General features: G+C 40.1%; 3 protein-coding genes across 3 annotated transcripts; 2 read left to right on the forward strand and 1 right to left on the reverse strand.

Moving 5' to 3' along the window:
* Window positions 1–762: 762 nt before the first annotated feature.
* Window positions 763–7,581, reverse strand: LOC116289869 (uncharacterized). The gene is made up of 4 exons (XM_089033840.1): window positions 6,952–7,581; window positions 2,210–2,328; window positions 1,673–1,706; window positions 763–1,064 (listed from the first exon to the last, which is right to left on the reverse strand). The coding sequence occupies exons 1-4, from the start codon at window positions 7,535–7,537 to the stop codon at window positions 826–828; spliced, it is 978 nt and encodes a 325-aa protein (XP_088889966.1). The 5' UTR covers window positions 7,538–7,581; the 3' UTR covers window positions 763–825.
* A 942-nt stretch (window positions 7,582–8,523) lies between these two features.
* Window positions 8,524–11,646, forward strand: LOC116289850 (coactosin-like protein). Its single transcript, XM_031696781.2, has 4 exons — window positions 8,524–8,600; window positions 9,235–9,320; window positions 10,560–10,717; window positions 11,539–11,646. Exons 1-4 carry the CDS (start codon window positions 8,524–8,526, stop codon window positions 11,644–11,646), a joined length of 429 nt encoding a protein of 142 aa, XP_031552641.2.
* Window positions 11,647–12,716: 1,070 nt separating this feature from the next.
* Window positions 12,717–15,920, forward strand: LOC116289870 (coactosin-like protein). The gene is made up of 4 exons (XM_031696808.2): window positions 12,717–12,895; window positions 14,265–14,350; window positions 14,780–14,937; window positions 15,695–15,920. The coding sequence occupies exons 1-4, from the start codon at window positions 12,822–12,824 to the stop codon at window positions 15,803–15,805; spliced, it is 429 nt and encodes a 142-aa protein (XP_031552668.1). The 5' UTR covers window positions 12,717–12,821; the 3' UTR covers window positions 15,806–15,920.
* The last annotated feature ends 23 nt before the right edge of the window (window positions 15,921–15,943 follow it).

Consider the following 15,943-nt stretch of genomic DNA (forward strand, 5'->3'; position numbering starts at 1 on the left):
TCGACTTGGAGTAACTGGAACAAAATTAATTCAGAAGACTGAATGCATTCCTTTCACAGCACTTTACCAGGTTTCAAGTAACATGATGTGACCCAAAAATAGCCCATTGATTGGCTGGTTTACTCATGAATTATTAATGAGTAAGAGAAGTAAATATTACCATTGTTGACATTATACAGATAATAGGAAAATAGTTAGTTTTGTTTTCCCGATGGACCAGACATTAGGGACTGTGCAATAATTATCGCAAGAGGGGGGGGGGGCCTAAAATTAATAGGTGGGGGGGGGGGGGGAATTTAAAAGTTAAATTGGAGTGTAGGGTGGGGGGGGGGGGGAGGTTAGAAGCTAATTGGTTTAAGTATGGAGAGTGGAGGTCATAAGCCAATTTGGGATTTTGTTCACTATAAAATTGAAAAGATACATATAAACATTCATTGTTATAGTTTTTACTGTATAAAGGACACAACTTGTCACAGGTGCAACCTCATAACCATATGTGTTGAAATATAATGTATAAACTGAGTTTCCTTTGTAATAAGAACAGTACAAAAAACAGTAACAAGTCACATATTTTTTATACCATACTGTGGTAAAGTTATGCCACATTGATTGACTGCATATCATACAACTGACTACTATTATACTACTATTCTATATTTTTATTTGCAGCAATCCAATGTAAATATTTTTATACGGAGTCCATAAAATATGTTGTCTTGTTTTGTATATGAGATCTGCTGGCTGCTTGGGGGGGGGGGGGGGGGGGGGAAGAAGCTGTGATTTTACTTTACAAGATATTCAAAAAAAAGAAAACTATTTATCCAATTACTTTTTTGCATGACCTATCAAAAATCGTCTAATAACGAACAATATGACCTTTACTAAACATGGCAAATTATCCAAAGGTAGATAAACATAGCCTAGATCTACACTATTAAACCCTGCATCCTGTATGTATCGCCATGTCTCCCTGTCACAGTGACAATTGCAAAAGAGTCGAGGCCATATTCCAAAGTGTGAAGTAAGAAACTTCTGGAAGGTTCTTCTCCACGTACCTGGTACATCTATAGGGGAAATGTGTTTTGAGTGAGCAAATATTTGATTGGTTGGTTTCTGTGTTCTTAATAGAGGACACTAATGCAAGATTATTATAAGTAACTGTAGGTCTCCATGCTGTCCAGTTAAGAAATCATAATTGGATGAGAAAATTTTGGAGGACTGCCAAAATGCGACAAGGCTGTAGCTAGCCAAGTCCAATTTTGCAGTCAGAGAAATTTTGCGAGTCTTCTTATTTCTTAATTGGACTGCATGGAAGCCTATAACCTGTGCTTGTTTTTATGAGGGTAGCACCTTTGGCCCTCGTTCCAAGTTTTAATTGGAATTTAGGAAGAAGAACGTGAGAAACCCAGAGAAAATATGACCCGGGTCACATTGATGAGAGGCAAGCGCTCTCACCCCTACGCCACCTAAAATATGCTTCCTAACATATTACCTAATAATTATATAGTTACCTATTTATCCATATATACAGTAGGTAAATGCCAGATTATTCTTTAATTTTCAAGAAAATAATCGGACAGTTACCTATATGGTATTTATAGGTAGCTATGCCATTAATTATGATATAAGAGCTAGCAGCTAGGTCACATAAAAGGAACAAAGGAGTACTTACCCAAGACATGTTCCATGAAGAACAAACAACCATCCTGTTATGAGATGTAAAAAATTATTTCTCTCATAAAAGTAGAGTGCTTTTGGTCTCACTGTTGAATAGTTAGATAAATTTATCTAACTTAGATAACTATTTAGTTGACGTCACCTAAAATAGTAAAAGCGCGCCAAATAACGGTCATGCTAATCCGTTGGGTTGTTTTACAAGAGAATGAGTGAATAGACATTCATTTGTATCATCGTTTCTCCCCTTGATCTCAGTAGCTGTTTACTCGTAGTTTCAAATTTAGGTGATGTCACCTAAAATAGTAAATAACTTATCTAATTTAGTTGACGTCACCTATTTACAGTGAGACTAAAAGCACTCTAATAGTAAATTTATGTCTAAATAAAGCAGGACGTTTTGCAATATACACAGACCAGAGATGGGATTCATTTTATTATGGCCATCTTTTTACACTCCTCGTATTCTCCTTTACCCTTTAGGGGTTCGAGAGTCGAATCTCAGTAATTTAAGAATCTTCCATATCAACCTTACCGGCTTCAACACTCTCTTTATTTCTTTTAGCATCTTCCTCAGATCCTCTATCTCCAGCGAGCACATCACATCTATAGTGTGAACAGCAGCAAAGGTGTTATCTGGTATGTTACTCATGTCTGCAGTGTTGCATTATGTAATCTTATATGTACACATATGACGTATGCATATATCCGGTTATCAATGTAACCTTAGTTAGTCATTACTGAGTCTTGATTAAAAAAGCTCGTGTACTGCTATACACATGTGTGATTACTCCTGCTAGAAGTAACCAACCAACACGATATTGGAACATGGTGGCAGCCTAAGGAAAAGAACATGGGAAAAGACGATCAACCTTCGACTTCTTCGACATCAAGTCTGCCTGGAATACCGAATATTCATGGCATTCACCCGCCAGCACAATTAGACACAAAGCAAAACATCGCCGAGAACTGGAAGACGTTTAAACAATCATGGGAGAACTACTCAGTGATAATGAACATCGACAAGCAGCCTGAAGCTTACAAAGTCGCTCTGTTCCTCCACTGCATTGGAACAGAAGCAGTGAAGATCTATAATGGCCTACCGTTCGAGACTCCGGAAGAGAAGGGTACGTTAACTAATATTATTGCGAAGTTCAACCAGTTCACGATCGGAGAGATGAACGAAACATACGAACGCTATGTATTTAATAGTCGAAATCAAAAGCCTGATGAATCGATCGACGCGTACGTAACGCATCTACGCACATTAGCTCAGTCATGTAACTTCTGCGAATGCATGAGAGACACGCTGATACGCGACCGCATCGTGTTCGGCGTAAACAACACAGCAACGAGAAAAAAGCTCCTTCAGCAACGAAAGTTAACTTTGAACGCTTGCATAGACATATGTCGCAGCACAGAGTCAACTTCTACGCGACTTAAAGCTATGGCAGATAGAAAAGTAGAAGAAGTTCATGTTTTGAGTCACAAATCCAAGCCAAGGCAACGTGCTGTGCGGAAACCAAAGAATGATCGGAATGTCCCTACCCAACATGTACTAACATCAAAATGTAAATTCTGCGCTGGAAATCATCCATTACAGAAGGAGAAGTGTCCGGCCTGGGGACAGAACTGCCGAAAATGCGGAGGTCGAAACCACTACGCAAAATGCTGTAAAAAGACAGAGAAAGTCAACAGCGTAAACAACCATAGCGACTCAGATAGCGAGATCGAGATGATCGGAAATGTGTGTGTAAATATTTGTACAGTGGATGACACAGAATACCCACGAGAGATCCACGCTAAAATGATGGTCAACAAGAAACCGGTAAAGTTTCAGATAGACTGTGGTGCGTCGATTAATATTCTACCCGAAATATTTATTGACGGCCATGAAGTGAAGCCATCTAACAAGACCCTGGTTATGTGGAACAAAACCGAGGTAAAACCGCGTGGAACTGCGAGAGTCGTCATAAAGAATCCAAAGACCGGAAAGAAGTTTTCAGTAGAGTTCATCATAGTGCGAGAAAACCTCACTCCACTGCTAGGCGCTAAAGCAGCACAACAAATGCGCCTGATAACTATCAACAAGGAAAACTTTGAACCGACCACACGTCAGTCAACACCTGGTGAAAGCATCAATCAGCTTCTGACAGTTGAGAGGATTGTGGAAGATTTCCCTAAAGTCTTCAAAACGGAACTTGGAAGTTTTCCCGGCGAAGTACACCTAGAAGTAGACGAAAACTTCACGCCAGTGGTAGCTCCTACAAGAAGAATACCAGTAGCACTCAAAGAGAAGTTCAAAGAGGAACTCGACCGACTCGAGAATCTTGGAGTGATAGCGAAAGTCGACGAGCCAACACCATGGGTCAGCAGCGTTGTCGTGGCTACAAAGAAATCCGGAGCATTGAGAATATGCATCGACCCAAAACCACTGAATGAAGCGCTCAAGAGAGAACGATATCAGCTACCTGTGCTTGATGATCTACTACCAGAACTCTCGAAAGCGAAGGTTTTCTCGACTGTAGACTTCCGTTCAGGATACTGGCACTGTATTCTAGACGAACAGTCCAGCCTGCTGACGACGTTCTCTACCCCACACGGAAGATACCGGTGGCGCAGACTTCCCTTTGGCCTTACTGTCTCGTCGGAGATATTCCAGAAGCGCGTTGACCAAGTCCTTGACCGACTAGACGGAATCCTCGACATCACAGACGACGTACTCATATACGGCGTAGGAACAACCGACAAAGAGGCAAACGAGGACCACGACCGTAAACTGTTAAACCTGCTGAACAGATGTAAAAAGTACGGCGTTGCACTCAACCCAGACAAAGTAAAGCTGAGGCGAGATGAAGTGAAGTACATGGGACATGTATTCTCCAACGAAGGGTTAAAGATCGACCCAGACAAAGTAACCGCAGTACAAGAAATGCCGAGACCTACCGACGTCGAGGCTGTACAGCGTCTGAATGGCTTTGTCAACTACCTGGCAAAGTTTCTACCAAAGATTGCCGACTGCATGGAGCCCATCCGTAAGCTAACCCGTAGCGACACGCCGTGGGAGTGGACTCAACAACAGGAGAACGCCTTTCAAGAGGTAAAGCGACTAGTGACTGTTGCACCTGTATTGAGCTACTACAACCCGGAAGATGAGCTTGAGGTGCAATGTGATGCAAGCAACAAAGGCTTAGGAGCAGCTCTACTACAGAAAGGAAAGCCCATAGCGTACGCAAGTCGAGCCCTAACAGAGACGGAACAACGCTATGCTACGATAGAGAAGGAGATGCTCGCAGTCATCTTTGCATTAGAAAAGTTTAACCATTACACCTACGGTCGACACGTCACAGTACGCAGCGACCACAAGCCCCTGGAAAGCATCCTTAAAAAGTCCATAACCTGTGCATCACCACGACTACAACGTATGATGATGAGACTGCAGAAGTATGACTTTGAAGTCAACTACAAGCAAGGAAAATACATGTACCTTGCAGACACTCTCTCCCGAGCCTATTTAGCCTCGACAGAACACCCATCTGGTACAGAGTTTGAGGTAGTAAACAACGCGAGTTGGCTACCGATGTCCAGCGAAAGGATTCAGGAAATCCGAACAGCCACAGAGAGAGACGAAACCCTGCAGATCCTAAAACAAGTTGTTTTACAAGGGTGGCCAGAAGAAAGAAAGGACCTCCCTGAACAAGCTAAGCCGTTTTTTAGCACTCGAGATGAACTAACGGTACAAGATGGTCTTATATTCAGAGGACAGAGAGTTGTCATTCCACAAAGCTTACGACAAGATATGAAGCAAAAAATACACTCCTCGCACCTAGGTATTGGATCTTGTCTGCGCAGAGCCCGTGAAGCCTTGTTCTGGCCTGGCATGTCTGCAGAGATAAAGGAACTGATTACCTCATGCGAAATCTGTCGAAACTACGAAACGACACCACAGAAAGAAACACTCATGTCACACGAAGTGACGACGAGACCATGGGAGCAAGTTTGTGCAGACCTATTCACGATAGATGGAAAAGAGTACTTAGTAACCTCAGACTACTATAGTAACTTTTTCGAAATCGATCGGCTTCCAAACAGTCGAGCTTCAACGGTCATTCTAAAGCTAAAAAACCACTTCGCGCGATATGGATGTCCTGAACGGGTGATTAGCGACAACGGACCTCAGTTCTACTCTGAGGAGTTTGCAGACTTTGCAAAACAGTGGGACTTTGTCCACAGGACAAGCAGTCCGGGCAACAGCAAAGCAAACGGAAAAGCAGAATCAGGCGTTAAGACCGCAAAGAAGCTTCTGCGTAAAGCAATCGACGCTAAATCTGATCCCTACCTTGCGTTTCTTGACTACAGAAACACTCCGACCCAAGGGATGGAATCAAGTCCAGCGCAAAGACTCTTAAACAGACGGACGAGGACATTGCTGCCTATGACTAAGCAACTACTCCAACCACGAGTGATATTTCCAGAAGCCGAAATCAAAGATCTGAAGCGACGCCAACAACAACAGGCCAAATATTATAACCGAAACGCGAAAGATTTGCAACCACTGGAAGAAGGTGATACGGTGAGGATGAAACCTTTCCAACTCGGTAAAAAGACTTGGAAAAAGGCAACAGTAAAGGAACGGCTGGATGAGCGTTCATACACTTTGGAGACACCAGAAGGAGATACCTACCGCAGAAACAGGTGTCACCTGAAGAAAACAGCGGAGAAAGAAACACCGCATCCAGCGATGACAGGGAGGCCAATTGAGATACCGTCAACACGCCCTGCAGATATCACACCTGCACCACAGACAGACCCTGTCAACCCACCTACCGCGCCCAATGATGAGCCCATAATACCCTCGCGCCCGCAAAGAGCAAGAAAACCACCCACATATTTAAAGGACTATATCCAATAAACATTAAAATGATTCAATACAGATTATCAATCAATTATGAACTGAACAATGATTACATGTTCATCAGAAAACAGATGATGATTTTTTATATTTTTTGATTATCATATATTATTAGGTACCATTAGACATTTGAAGAAATATTTTAGTTTTGTTTAGTGTCCCTGTAACCTTTCACTGTATATAAAAAAAAGGGGGGATGTTGCATTATGTAATCTTATATGTACACATATGACGTATGCATATATCCGGTTATCAATGTAACCTTAGTTAGTCATTACTGAGTCTTGATTAAAAAAGCTCGTGTACTGCTATACACATGTGTGATTACTCCTGCTAGAAGTAACCAACCAACACGATATTGGAACATGCAGCACTTTGCACCAGGTAGTCTTTCAGCTTGACCTGAGGCGCCTTTGCGAGACTCTCGCGAAAATGTTTCTCCATGAACGGGTTGAGATCCATCACAACCAAAGAACTTTCTTCAGGAAGGCGTAAGAGATCCAAATACCTTCCCGTTCCTGCTCCGATCTCCATCACGTCTCCTCCAATTTCCATAACTTTATCTCTGATCTTCTTGTGATGTTCCTCATGAAGATTCATAATACTAGGTTTTATTTTGTCCTTAGATGGTGTATTCTTCTTCAACAAGTAAGCAAACCATATTTTGTACGCGTTTGATGAAAAAACTTTGTCCAAAAGCTTCGAGATCAGGCGAGATTTGACGAGGAAAAATACAACAGTAGCTAATGAGATAAGGATTATTTCAACCCTTGGCAAGGCTAATGGTAGTTCTAAAGCCATGATCAGTACTTTTGCTTCAAGCACTCGATCGTTAACAACGACAAGGACGACATGAAAACATGCTGGTGAGCCCGCCGCTGACTCTGTTTTAAAAGCTCCATACACCACAGGCAGCCCAAGCAATGTATTTGTGACGTATGATGATAGCATTTATAGTAGAATTACTTAATGTATAGTATGGGGATGAAAAATATGTCATTTTCAAAAATAAATTTGGACATAATTTGCTCCTGTGTTGATGCTAATGGTATTTTTAAATAAAACGTCATTCTGAGTGGGTTTGGCTGTTTTAGAAAAGTGCTTCAAAAAATAGCTTTACTGGTGGGCTAAAACTACTCAGAATGGCCGTACTTGGCGCAAAGATTTCGCAACACATTATTGTTCAAAAAAATAAAATAACAGACGGAGGAAACCGATTTCTTTTGTGTGTGTGTGTTAAATGTAGAGCAAACAGGGAGTCAGCGAAGAAAAGACGCGTCAATTATAGCCATCAAATATTCTTTAACATTTTTGAATTTAAACTCGACGTACTCAATCGATAAAAATGGATACCAATTTTGCCAATCGATCAATCAGTAACAATCGATGTACTTGATTGATTTGGATCAATCCGTTCGATGCATTCAAAGAGGTGGTCATGGATTTCTTCCATGTCAATCATTATCTCGAAATATTCACATATCCTGGAGATTTTGGTAGCATCTTAATTTTACGTCAAAGAAAATGGTGTCACCAACTTTGTTTTAGAGGTACAAGAGTTCGAAGAAGTGGAAAATTTATTTTCCTTAATATTTAGCTTATCAAACATTCGAATGACGCCATCACGATATAAACGCGCGCACTAAAATCATGCGTAAAAAGTCATGCCCGCAAACGTAAAATGCAAAATACAAAATGTAAAATGAATGCAATGTAACGCATAATGATTAATCTAGGCCCTGCAAAAGAGACTGATAGAAAGCCGGCTTTTGTAGGCTTTTTTGTGCCTGCAATAATAATTATTAAGGTTCACATCGTATTCAACCCCCCGATAGGAATTTCAAACTTAATAAGATGTGACGTCATTTAATTGTGACGCAATTGAGTGCGTGCGTGCGTGCGCGGCGTAAAATAGAAGCCTAAAGAAACAAGCAGAAATGCCTCACAACGTTGACAAACACGGGGTTGAAGAAGCGTACGAGAATATACGAAACGATCATACTGATGAGATTTGGTGAGTCTATTGCAGTTGGCTTTACTTGAAGTCATGTCTATCTTATTCCGTGCGGAATATATAATGATCTGCTGAATCGCAAGTTTGCGATCATAGCCGGAATTCTTTCTGACTGAGAGTTAACAAATAGACATCAGTTTTCTATATGTCTCCTCTTATTGACAGTAAATTGAGTCTTCAGTCAAAGTAGTGTGGATCCACATACTACTTTGACAATTTGATGACGAAATTTATCGTCAATAAAAGGACAGACACATAAGAAACTGTTATGGCATGTTGTATCAAGTACGTGCTATACGCATATAATAATTCCTTCTCGTATATTTTAACTCAAATGAAAACCGCTCTAAGCCATCCAACCTTTCTACAATGAGCTACAGATAGCCATTAGCCGATATCAACTAACTGTTCCTGTCTGTACTCTGAACTTTCATCGAGAGGGTCCGTTTAGGCCACTTAGGCTTTCAAACTCTTCCTTTCCGCTTGGGATACTGGCAGAATTGTGGAATTTGTTTGCGTCTTCTGAAAATTTCGCATGCAATTCAAGTGGTCAATAAAACTATCTGTCTTATCTTGCGTTGCTTAATGTTATTCAACTTGAAACATAAAGTTTGAAAGCGTTAATATTTTTTAGGGCTTCATTTGGCTATGATGACAACGAGAAAATTGTCCACCTCAAATCTGGAAAGAATTACGATCATTTTTTAGAAGAATTGGATGGTAAGTTGAAGAGGAAAAGAAAAGAGAAATGTGGGAGCCATATGCGCACAAAATATCCCCATTATGAGCTAGTGCAATGACTAATAAACTGAAGCAAATATTGACCTTGCAATTTCAGCTGATATTAGTTGGGTGCGATTGGATGAGTTAATGTTGGTCTAAAGGGCGGGAGGACGTACTATGTTAGTAAACGTGTGCGGAAAGATATCGAAAGACAAACAGTTTCTAGGTGGGAACTAAGGAGCTGCACTCAGTCATGTTCAAAATTTTCTTGAATTCTTAGAAATAAGCAATGTGCAAGCATTTTTTCTGAAAACTTGGAAAAAACGTTTGCGCATGCGTGCATTTATAGTGAGAAAAAAGTTTGTTTTCTTCAAATTGATATGCAAAAATATCATTCTTTCGTGAGACCTTTAGCCTTAAGTTTCAAGAACTGACTTTTGATTTGGCATTTTGAAAAGACCATTTGTCAGACAAGTTTGAAAGTTAAATTTGCACGATTTCAAGACTGAATGCAATCTCGGACCCAGGGCCTACGGCGAAGAACGAGGGCTCTGGCATAATCCATTTTTTTTGAGACCAGGATTTCTTGGACTTCCGGTATAAGAGGGCATATGATAAAAGTCTTGCCAATTAAAAAAAAAAATCTTCCAGAGAAAACACAGAACTCTGTTTGAAAGCATGATTTTCATTTATTATACTTCACTTCCGGAAAACTGCGCATGCGTCAAATATAAATTGGAATGAAAAACATACAATCTCGTACCCAGAGCCCTTATTTCTTACTGCGCATGCTCGACGAAATAGTTGGGCTCTGGAAAACTCCAAACCGGAAGACCCAGATTCTGGGTTTCTCGCACATGCGCATTATGACAGACTAGGTAAATTCAAAATGGCGGACGATGTTCAACGAGCATGTGAATTTGAAGATGGTTTTCAGTTAAATTAACTCCAAAAATATCTATTGGATGGACATCAATACAATTTCCATTACAAAACCGGCAAAACTTTGAAAAATCCGGCCCTACAGGCTTTTTTGGTGTACTTAATTCGAGACGCCATCTTGTTTATTTTCTCTAGTACTGTAATTTTTACTTCCGGTATCTTCCTTTGTTCTCGAGAACCAATCGAGAACCCTAATGACAGTGTTCCTCACATCGGGCGTTACGTCTTCAGATGGAAAAAAAACCCGTTTGGTGACTGCCCTTAGTTATTTTTCATTTTGTCTTGTTTTCTAAGACGACAGGCGACTGTATGCTTTCGTAAGAGTGGAGACTGGTGACGAGTTAAGCAAGAGAGCCAAGTTTGTGTTTATAACGTGGATCGGAGAAAATGTGTCACCGCTGAAGAAAGCTAAAGTCAGCACTGACAAGGGCAACGTTAAGATGGTCATCACGGTAACTTAGACAATAATGATTACAGGCTGTTTTATGCTCAGTAACTGCAGTACAGATGGTCAGGGGAGAGGGGAGGGGAGAGGAGGGGGAGAGGATCAGAAGCGAGAGCCTGTCTTTTCCCTTTCCTCTCTCCCCACTCCCCTCCCCCTCTCCCACCCCATTTCCCCTCCCTCTCCCCCCTCCCTAGGGCCGAGCTACACAGGCTCCTGACAGTTATGATTGTGTGCTGATAATCTTGCTCGCAGCCCGAACAAAAATCAACCGTCAATAGACCCGTTTCGAATTCCAAATTACCGCTGTGTTTCTTGATTACAGACTCATTTGCACAGGGTTAGCCTCGAGTTTGTGCAGAATATTCACGTGTTCCAGTCAAGGTCCGTCAAGTTTCAAATCGTTCGTATTGTTGAAGTTGTGCATTCTTTACTTTACCGTTGGTATTTGTGAATATTTAAACACTGATACGAGGCTAACCCAGTGCTAATGAGTCTGTAATCAAGGAACACAGCGGTAATTTGGAACTCGAAACTGGTCTATTTCATCAAATCGCCTGAAATAACTTCTGCAATGGCAACGTACCTCTGATTTAAATCAGGGCACGACTAACTCACAGATCGAGCCCGAAAACCTGAACACCTCTGAGCTGATCTAAATCAGGGCACAGCTTATTTCAAACTCTGAAACATAGAGAGTAGCAACCACTAGTGAGGGGGAAGCCAATGGGGATCACTAATTTTTATGTATGTCGCAACAATCCCTACCCCACCCCTACCCGGCTAACATCCAAGGCCATGTCGACTCATAATGATTTCATTTTCTTTCAGAATTTTGCCGTGGAAATTTTATGCAGTGATAAGAATGAACTTCTTTATGACAAGGTGAAGTGCCAGGTTCAAAAAGCTGGAGGAGCTCACTATGGAACAGGAAAATAATATTATGTTGAAATGTTGAAATATAAGGAAGATTTGTAAACAGGGTTCTACGGTTCTACTTGGTTTATGTCACTTTGATATGTCAATATTTATTCTACTGCTGAAAAAGAAACTGTGATCTTTTTAATTGTAATTTTCTATTTTAGGAACGGAGGGTTGTTGTTGTAACTGATTACCCCTCCCCCACCCACCCCACAAGAGACACTATTTATTTTTATGTCCCCCCTCACTAGTGGTTGCTAACTGGTGATGACTTTCTCATTATCGTTGAGTGATTCCACCTTTTATTTTTATGAATGTATACTTAGCCTGCGTAATCCAGTCCCCTTAATTGAGGGTACAGGCAGCCCAAACAAGGTTCCCTTTGTGTGGTTTATAAGGGAATGTATGGGAGTTATGATAAAGTATGACAATAAACTGTTTCACTCAACAATCAAACCCACTAAACGGCCTCAAATCGCGCTGAAACGTCGCCAGAAGACTGAACAAAGTAAAAGCAACAACTGCAGCAAGTTTTGAGGTAAATTGTTGAGTGAAACATTTTATTGTCGTAACTTTATCATATCTCCCATACATTCTCGTATAAACCATACACAGGAAACTCGTTTGGGTTGCCTGTGTTAAGGGCCGCTACGCAGTGTATTACCGGAGCCTATGGATTTTGTAGCCTGTTCCGGACAAATTTTAGCCTCTTGGATCTCCATTGTTTATTATAATTATTAAAAATGGCCTACCTTGTTTCCATATGATAGTGTAAAAGTCCTGTGCGACTCCGAATAGCGCTACTCAGGGGAGAAAGCGTTGCGTGACGACACTGAAAGCGGCTGTGAGGGAGACTAATAAGCCGCAGGCTTTTCGCTTTTACAAAGTTACAATAATGTAAGAGAAATTTCGATCAAATTTAAAATTGAGGAAGAAAGAAAGATACTTCATACAGTTGTGTCCAAATGAGTGTCAAAGAAATATGATAAAGCTCTTAAAAAGAAAATTATCGCAAAATTAATTTAATATTTTATACCGTTTCTAGTTTATCATTAACCAAATAAATAACGTCATAGAACCGGCCGGTAATCCGCTCTCTCGATTCTTGAAACGCCCCCTTCACATTGCATTGCACAGCATCATCTCCACTCCTTTGATCCACATCTTACATCTCTTGTCTTCCTTGTTCAAAAATGGTTGCTGTTGATAAAGAAGGCTTGAATGCTGCTTATGAGAACGTACGGGACGACAAAAGCGACGAAACATGGTAAGATAGAAGTGTTTTATTTCTGGAAGCTTATTGGGTTCATTTCGACACCCGGCTTGTACGATTTGCTATCGGAAACAACACAAGTTCACCGCTCTTTAACTTATCTGTACCCCACTCTTTACTTATTTCTTGTTCAGACTTGTAGTATTTAGATTACGTTTGGCTTTTCTAGTGTTTATTCTTATTCTTATTCTAGCTAATATATTCTAACAATCTCATAACTTTCCAAAGAGTTTAGTTAGATATTCATTAGAGCTTCTTAACCTCTTGCTGACACTTGGGCTAATATTTGATTAGATTGTTTAAACAAGGTTAAGTATAAGAGCTCTAAAAGTATAATGAATTTATTGCTTTAAATTGCACTAAATCTATCGCTCTAGATTCAGAACTGTTCAAAATTCTGTATAAGAGATTTTTTCGTGGGTTGAGACTAAGCGGAAACGAATCGCCTTTCATTTATTGATGACCCAAACACAACCTTTCTGAACGAGTCGAGGCGTGAATCCCACAAGAGAATGCCCTTATTTCCTGCTTATTTGAAGTCTTTGTATTATGTTCTATCATCCATAGTTTTCCTATCGGATAACGGGCTTTGTCAGTGAAGATATTTGTGTATGTCTGCGGGGGGATAGTCTCCCACACAGCCGCTTTCAGTGTCGTCACGCAACGCTTTCTCCCCTAAGTAGCTACTCAGGGGAGAAAGCGTTGCGTGACGACACTGAAAGCGGCTGTGTGGGAGACTAGCAGGGGGAGGGCTGATCCGTAGTTCGTACTTCCGGTATCATGTAAGATTTGGCAGAATAAATGGACGTTTATATTATATTGTATTTCCGGTCTCAAGGAGGAATTTTAACAGCTGATATGGTGCAATTATATGAAGTTTGCGATAGACTGCATTAAGAAGGCGAGGGAAGGGGAGGGGAGTCAGAGTCAGAGACAATTGCTACCTCTAATATAAGAAATAAGGGCATCTAATATTTAAAAACTTTTTTCTACTGAATTTTAGATTTTATGACTGAGTTTGGACATTACTAGGTATTTTCTTCTTTATAATGATTATTAGTAGTATTAGTTTAAATGTAAAGCGCTTTTGAGCTTTAAGTAAAAAGTGCTATAATAAATGACTGATTCACTAACAATTATTATATTTTCTTGTACCCCCCCCCCCCTCCCGTTCCCCCACGACCTACCCCATTTCTCCTGTTCCAGGAGCAGTCCTCTCCTTGTTAACCATTCACCTTCTATTCCTCAACCCTGCCCTTTGGCTTAACATTGGACTCCCCCCCTCCACCACTTTTAGGGTGCTACATGGCCCCCAGGGTATATGGTGTATAGTGATTAATAAATTAATGTTTGTTTGAAAAAGGGCAACGTTTGGTTATGATGACAGCAACCAGGTAGTACACTTGAAGTCTGGAGTAAACTATGACGAATTCTTGGAAGAGTTAAAAGGTATGCTTAAAAAGTGAAGGAAAAAAAAAATGAATATCATAGGGAGGGTAGAAGAAATGAAATGGAAAGTATTTGAAAAAATTGAAACGCAGAAGGAAAGAGGGAGAGGATAAATGGTTAAAAGAAAAGGAAACAAGATTAAAATTTAAGGAATTAAGAAAAGAGACATCAAAATAAGGGGAGAGAAAAGAAACTATGAAAGGGTATAGTGAACAAAAACAAAAAAAAAAAAAAAAAAAAAAAAAAAGAGAAACAAAATAAGAAAACAGAAAAGGAAAGTGAAAGTAGTGGAAAAATTTTTTTGAGTGTTTTGAGGAGGGGTGGGGGGACTTTGGTCGACTTACTTTGAGTATCACCTCAATCCCCATTGGACAAAACATTTTGACACGAAGCGGTCCATAACTGCGAGTGTTCCTTTGTTTTTAACAGATGACGAGAGGTTGTATGGTTTTGTTAGAATCGAATCTGGAGATGAGTTGAGCAAACGAGCCAAGTTCGTCCTGGTGGCCTGGGTAGGAGAGAATTTATCGGCCATGAAGAAAGCTAAAGTAGGCACTGATAAAAGCTCTGTTAAAGCTGTTCTCAAGGTAAATCAAGAGTTTGTTCTATATAGACTTCTTTCAACCTAAATTTTTGGAATATATAAAATTGCTGGGTTTAAATTTATATATGTCATTTCCGTGTCTCATGCGGAGTGTTCGAATTCGGTCAGCTGAATCACAAGTGTTCAATAGAATTCTTTCTGGTTGACAGCACATACATGGTGGTCAGTGTTTGACACATTTGGAGCTTATAACGAAATCTCAAGAGTTTTGTCGGTTGCTTGAAATATGGCATTTAATATACATCACTGCACTCGTTCTGGAATACAGTATTTTAAAAGCATCATCCTTTTACTCGTGACTCACGTAAAGGTTCTTACAAATTTGTTTTTAAAAAATGTCCAGCGTTCAATATTAAAAGTTGCCACAAAATAACTCAAATCCCCTATGTTACGTCATAGTCATTAAGATATTGGAAATATAAACCTTCGTATCTCAAAGACCCGACTTTCAAATGACGAATTATTTTCACAATCAACTATTGGCACTATTTAAAGAATCAGTTCTGAAAGTATTGAGTAAAGGCTTATAAGCACTTTAAACAATCATCTATTGAAATTGAAATTCCACATGAATTCGATCTGTGCGGTTATTCCCTGACTTTGATCAGCGCGGCCAGAGGTTTTCCCAAGTTTTGTTAAAATCAAAGAGGCAAAAAATATTTACAAGAACGAAGTTGTTTCCCATGTATCCCTTCGAAAATCTTATTTAGTGCTCAATATTCTTTTTGTTGTTGTTGTAGAACTTCGCTGTAGAGATTTTAACCGGCGAAAAAGACGAGTTGGAACTCGAACACGTGAAGAAGGTTGTGCAGAAAGCCGGTGGCGCTAATTATGGTACAGGACAACATTGATATCGCGACAGTGATACCCTTTATAATGTTTGCCTCTCATGATCACTGGAATCTTTTTTATACACTTATAATTTTGTTGTTGATTTTTTTAACAATAAAATAAGATAATAAATGATTAGACTGACTCTTATTGGATGA

This window comes from Actinia tenebrosa, unplaced genomic scaffold (assembly GCF_029948245.1).
Source record: "Actinia tenebrosa isolate PJP-AT-01 unplaced genomic scaffold, QUT_ActTen_1.0 PGA_scaffold2__45_contigs__length_23673736, whole genome shotgun sequence".
Classification (NCBI taxonomy): Eukaryota; Metazoa; Cnidaria; class Anthozoa; order Actiniaria; family Actiniidae; genus Actinia; species Actinia tenebrosa.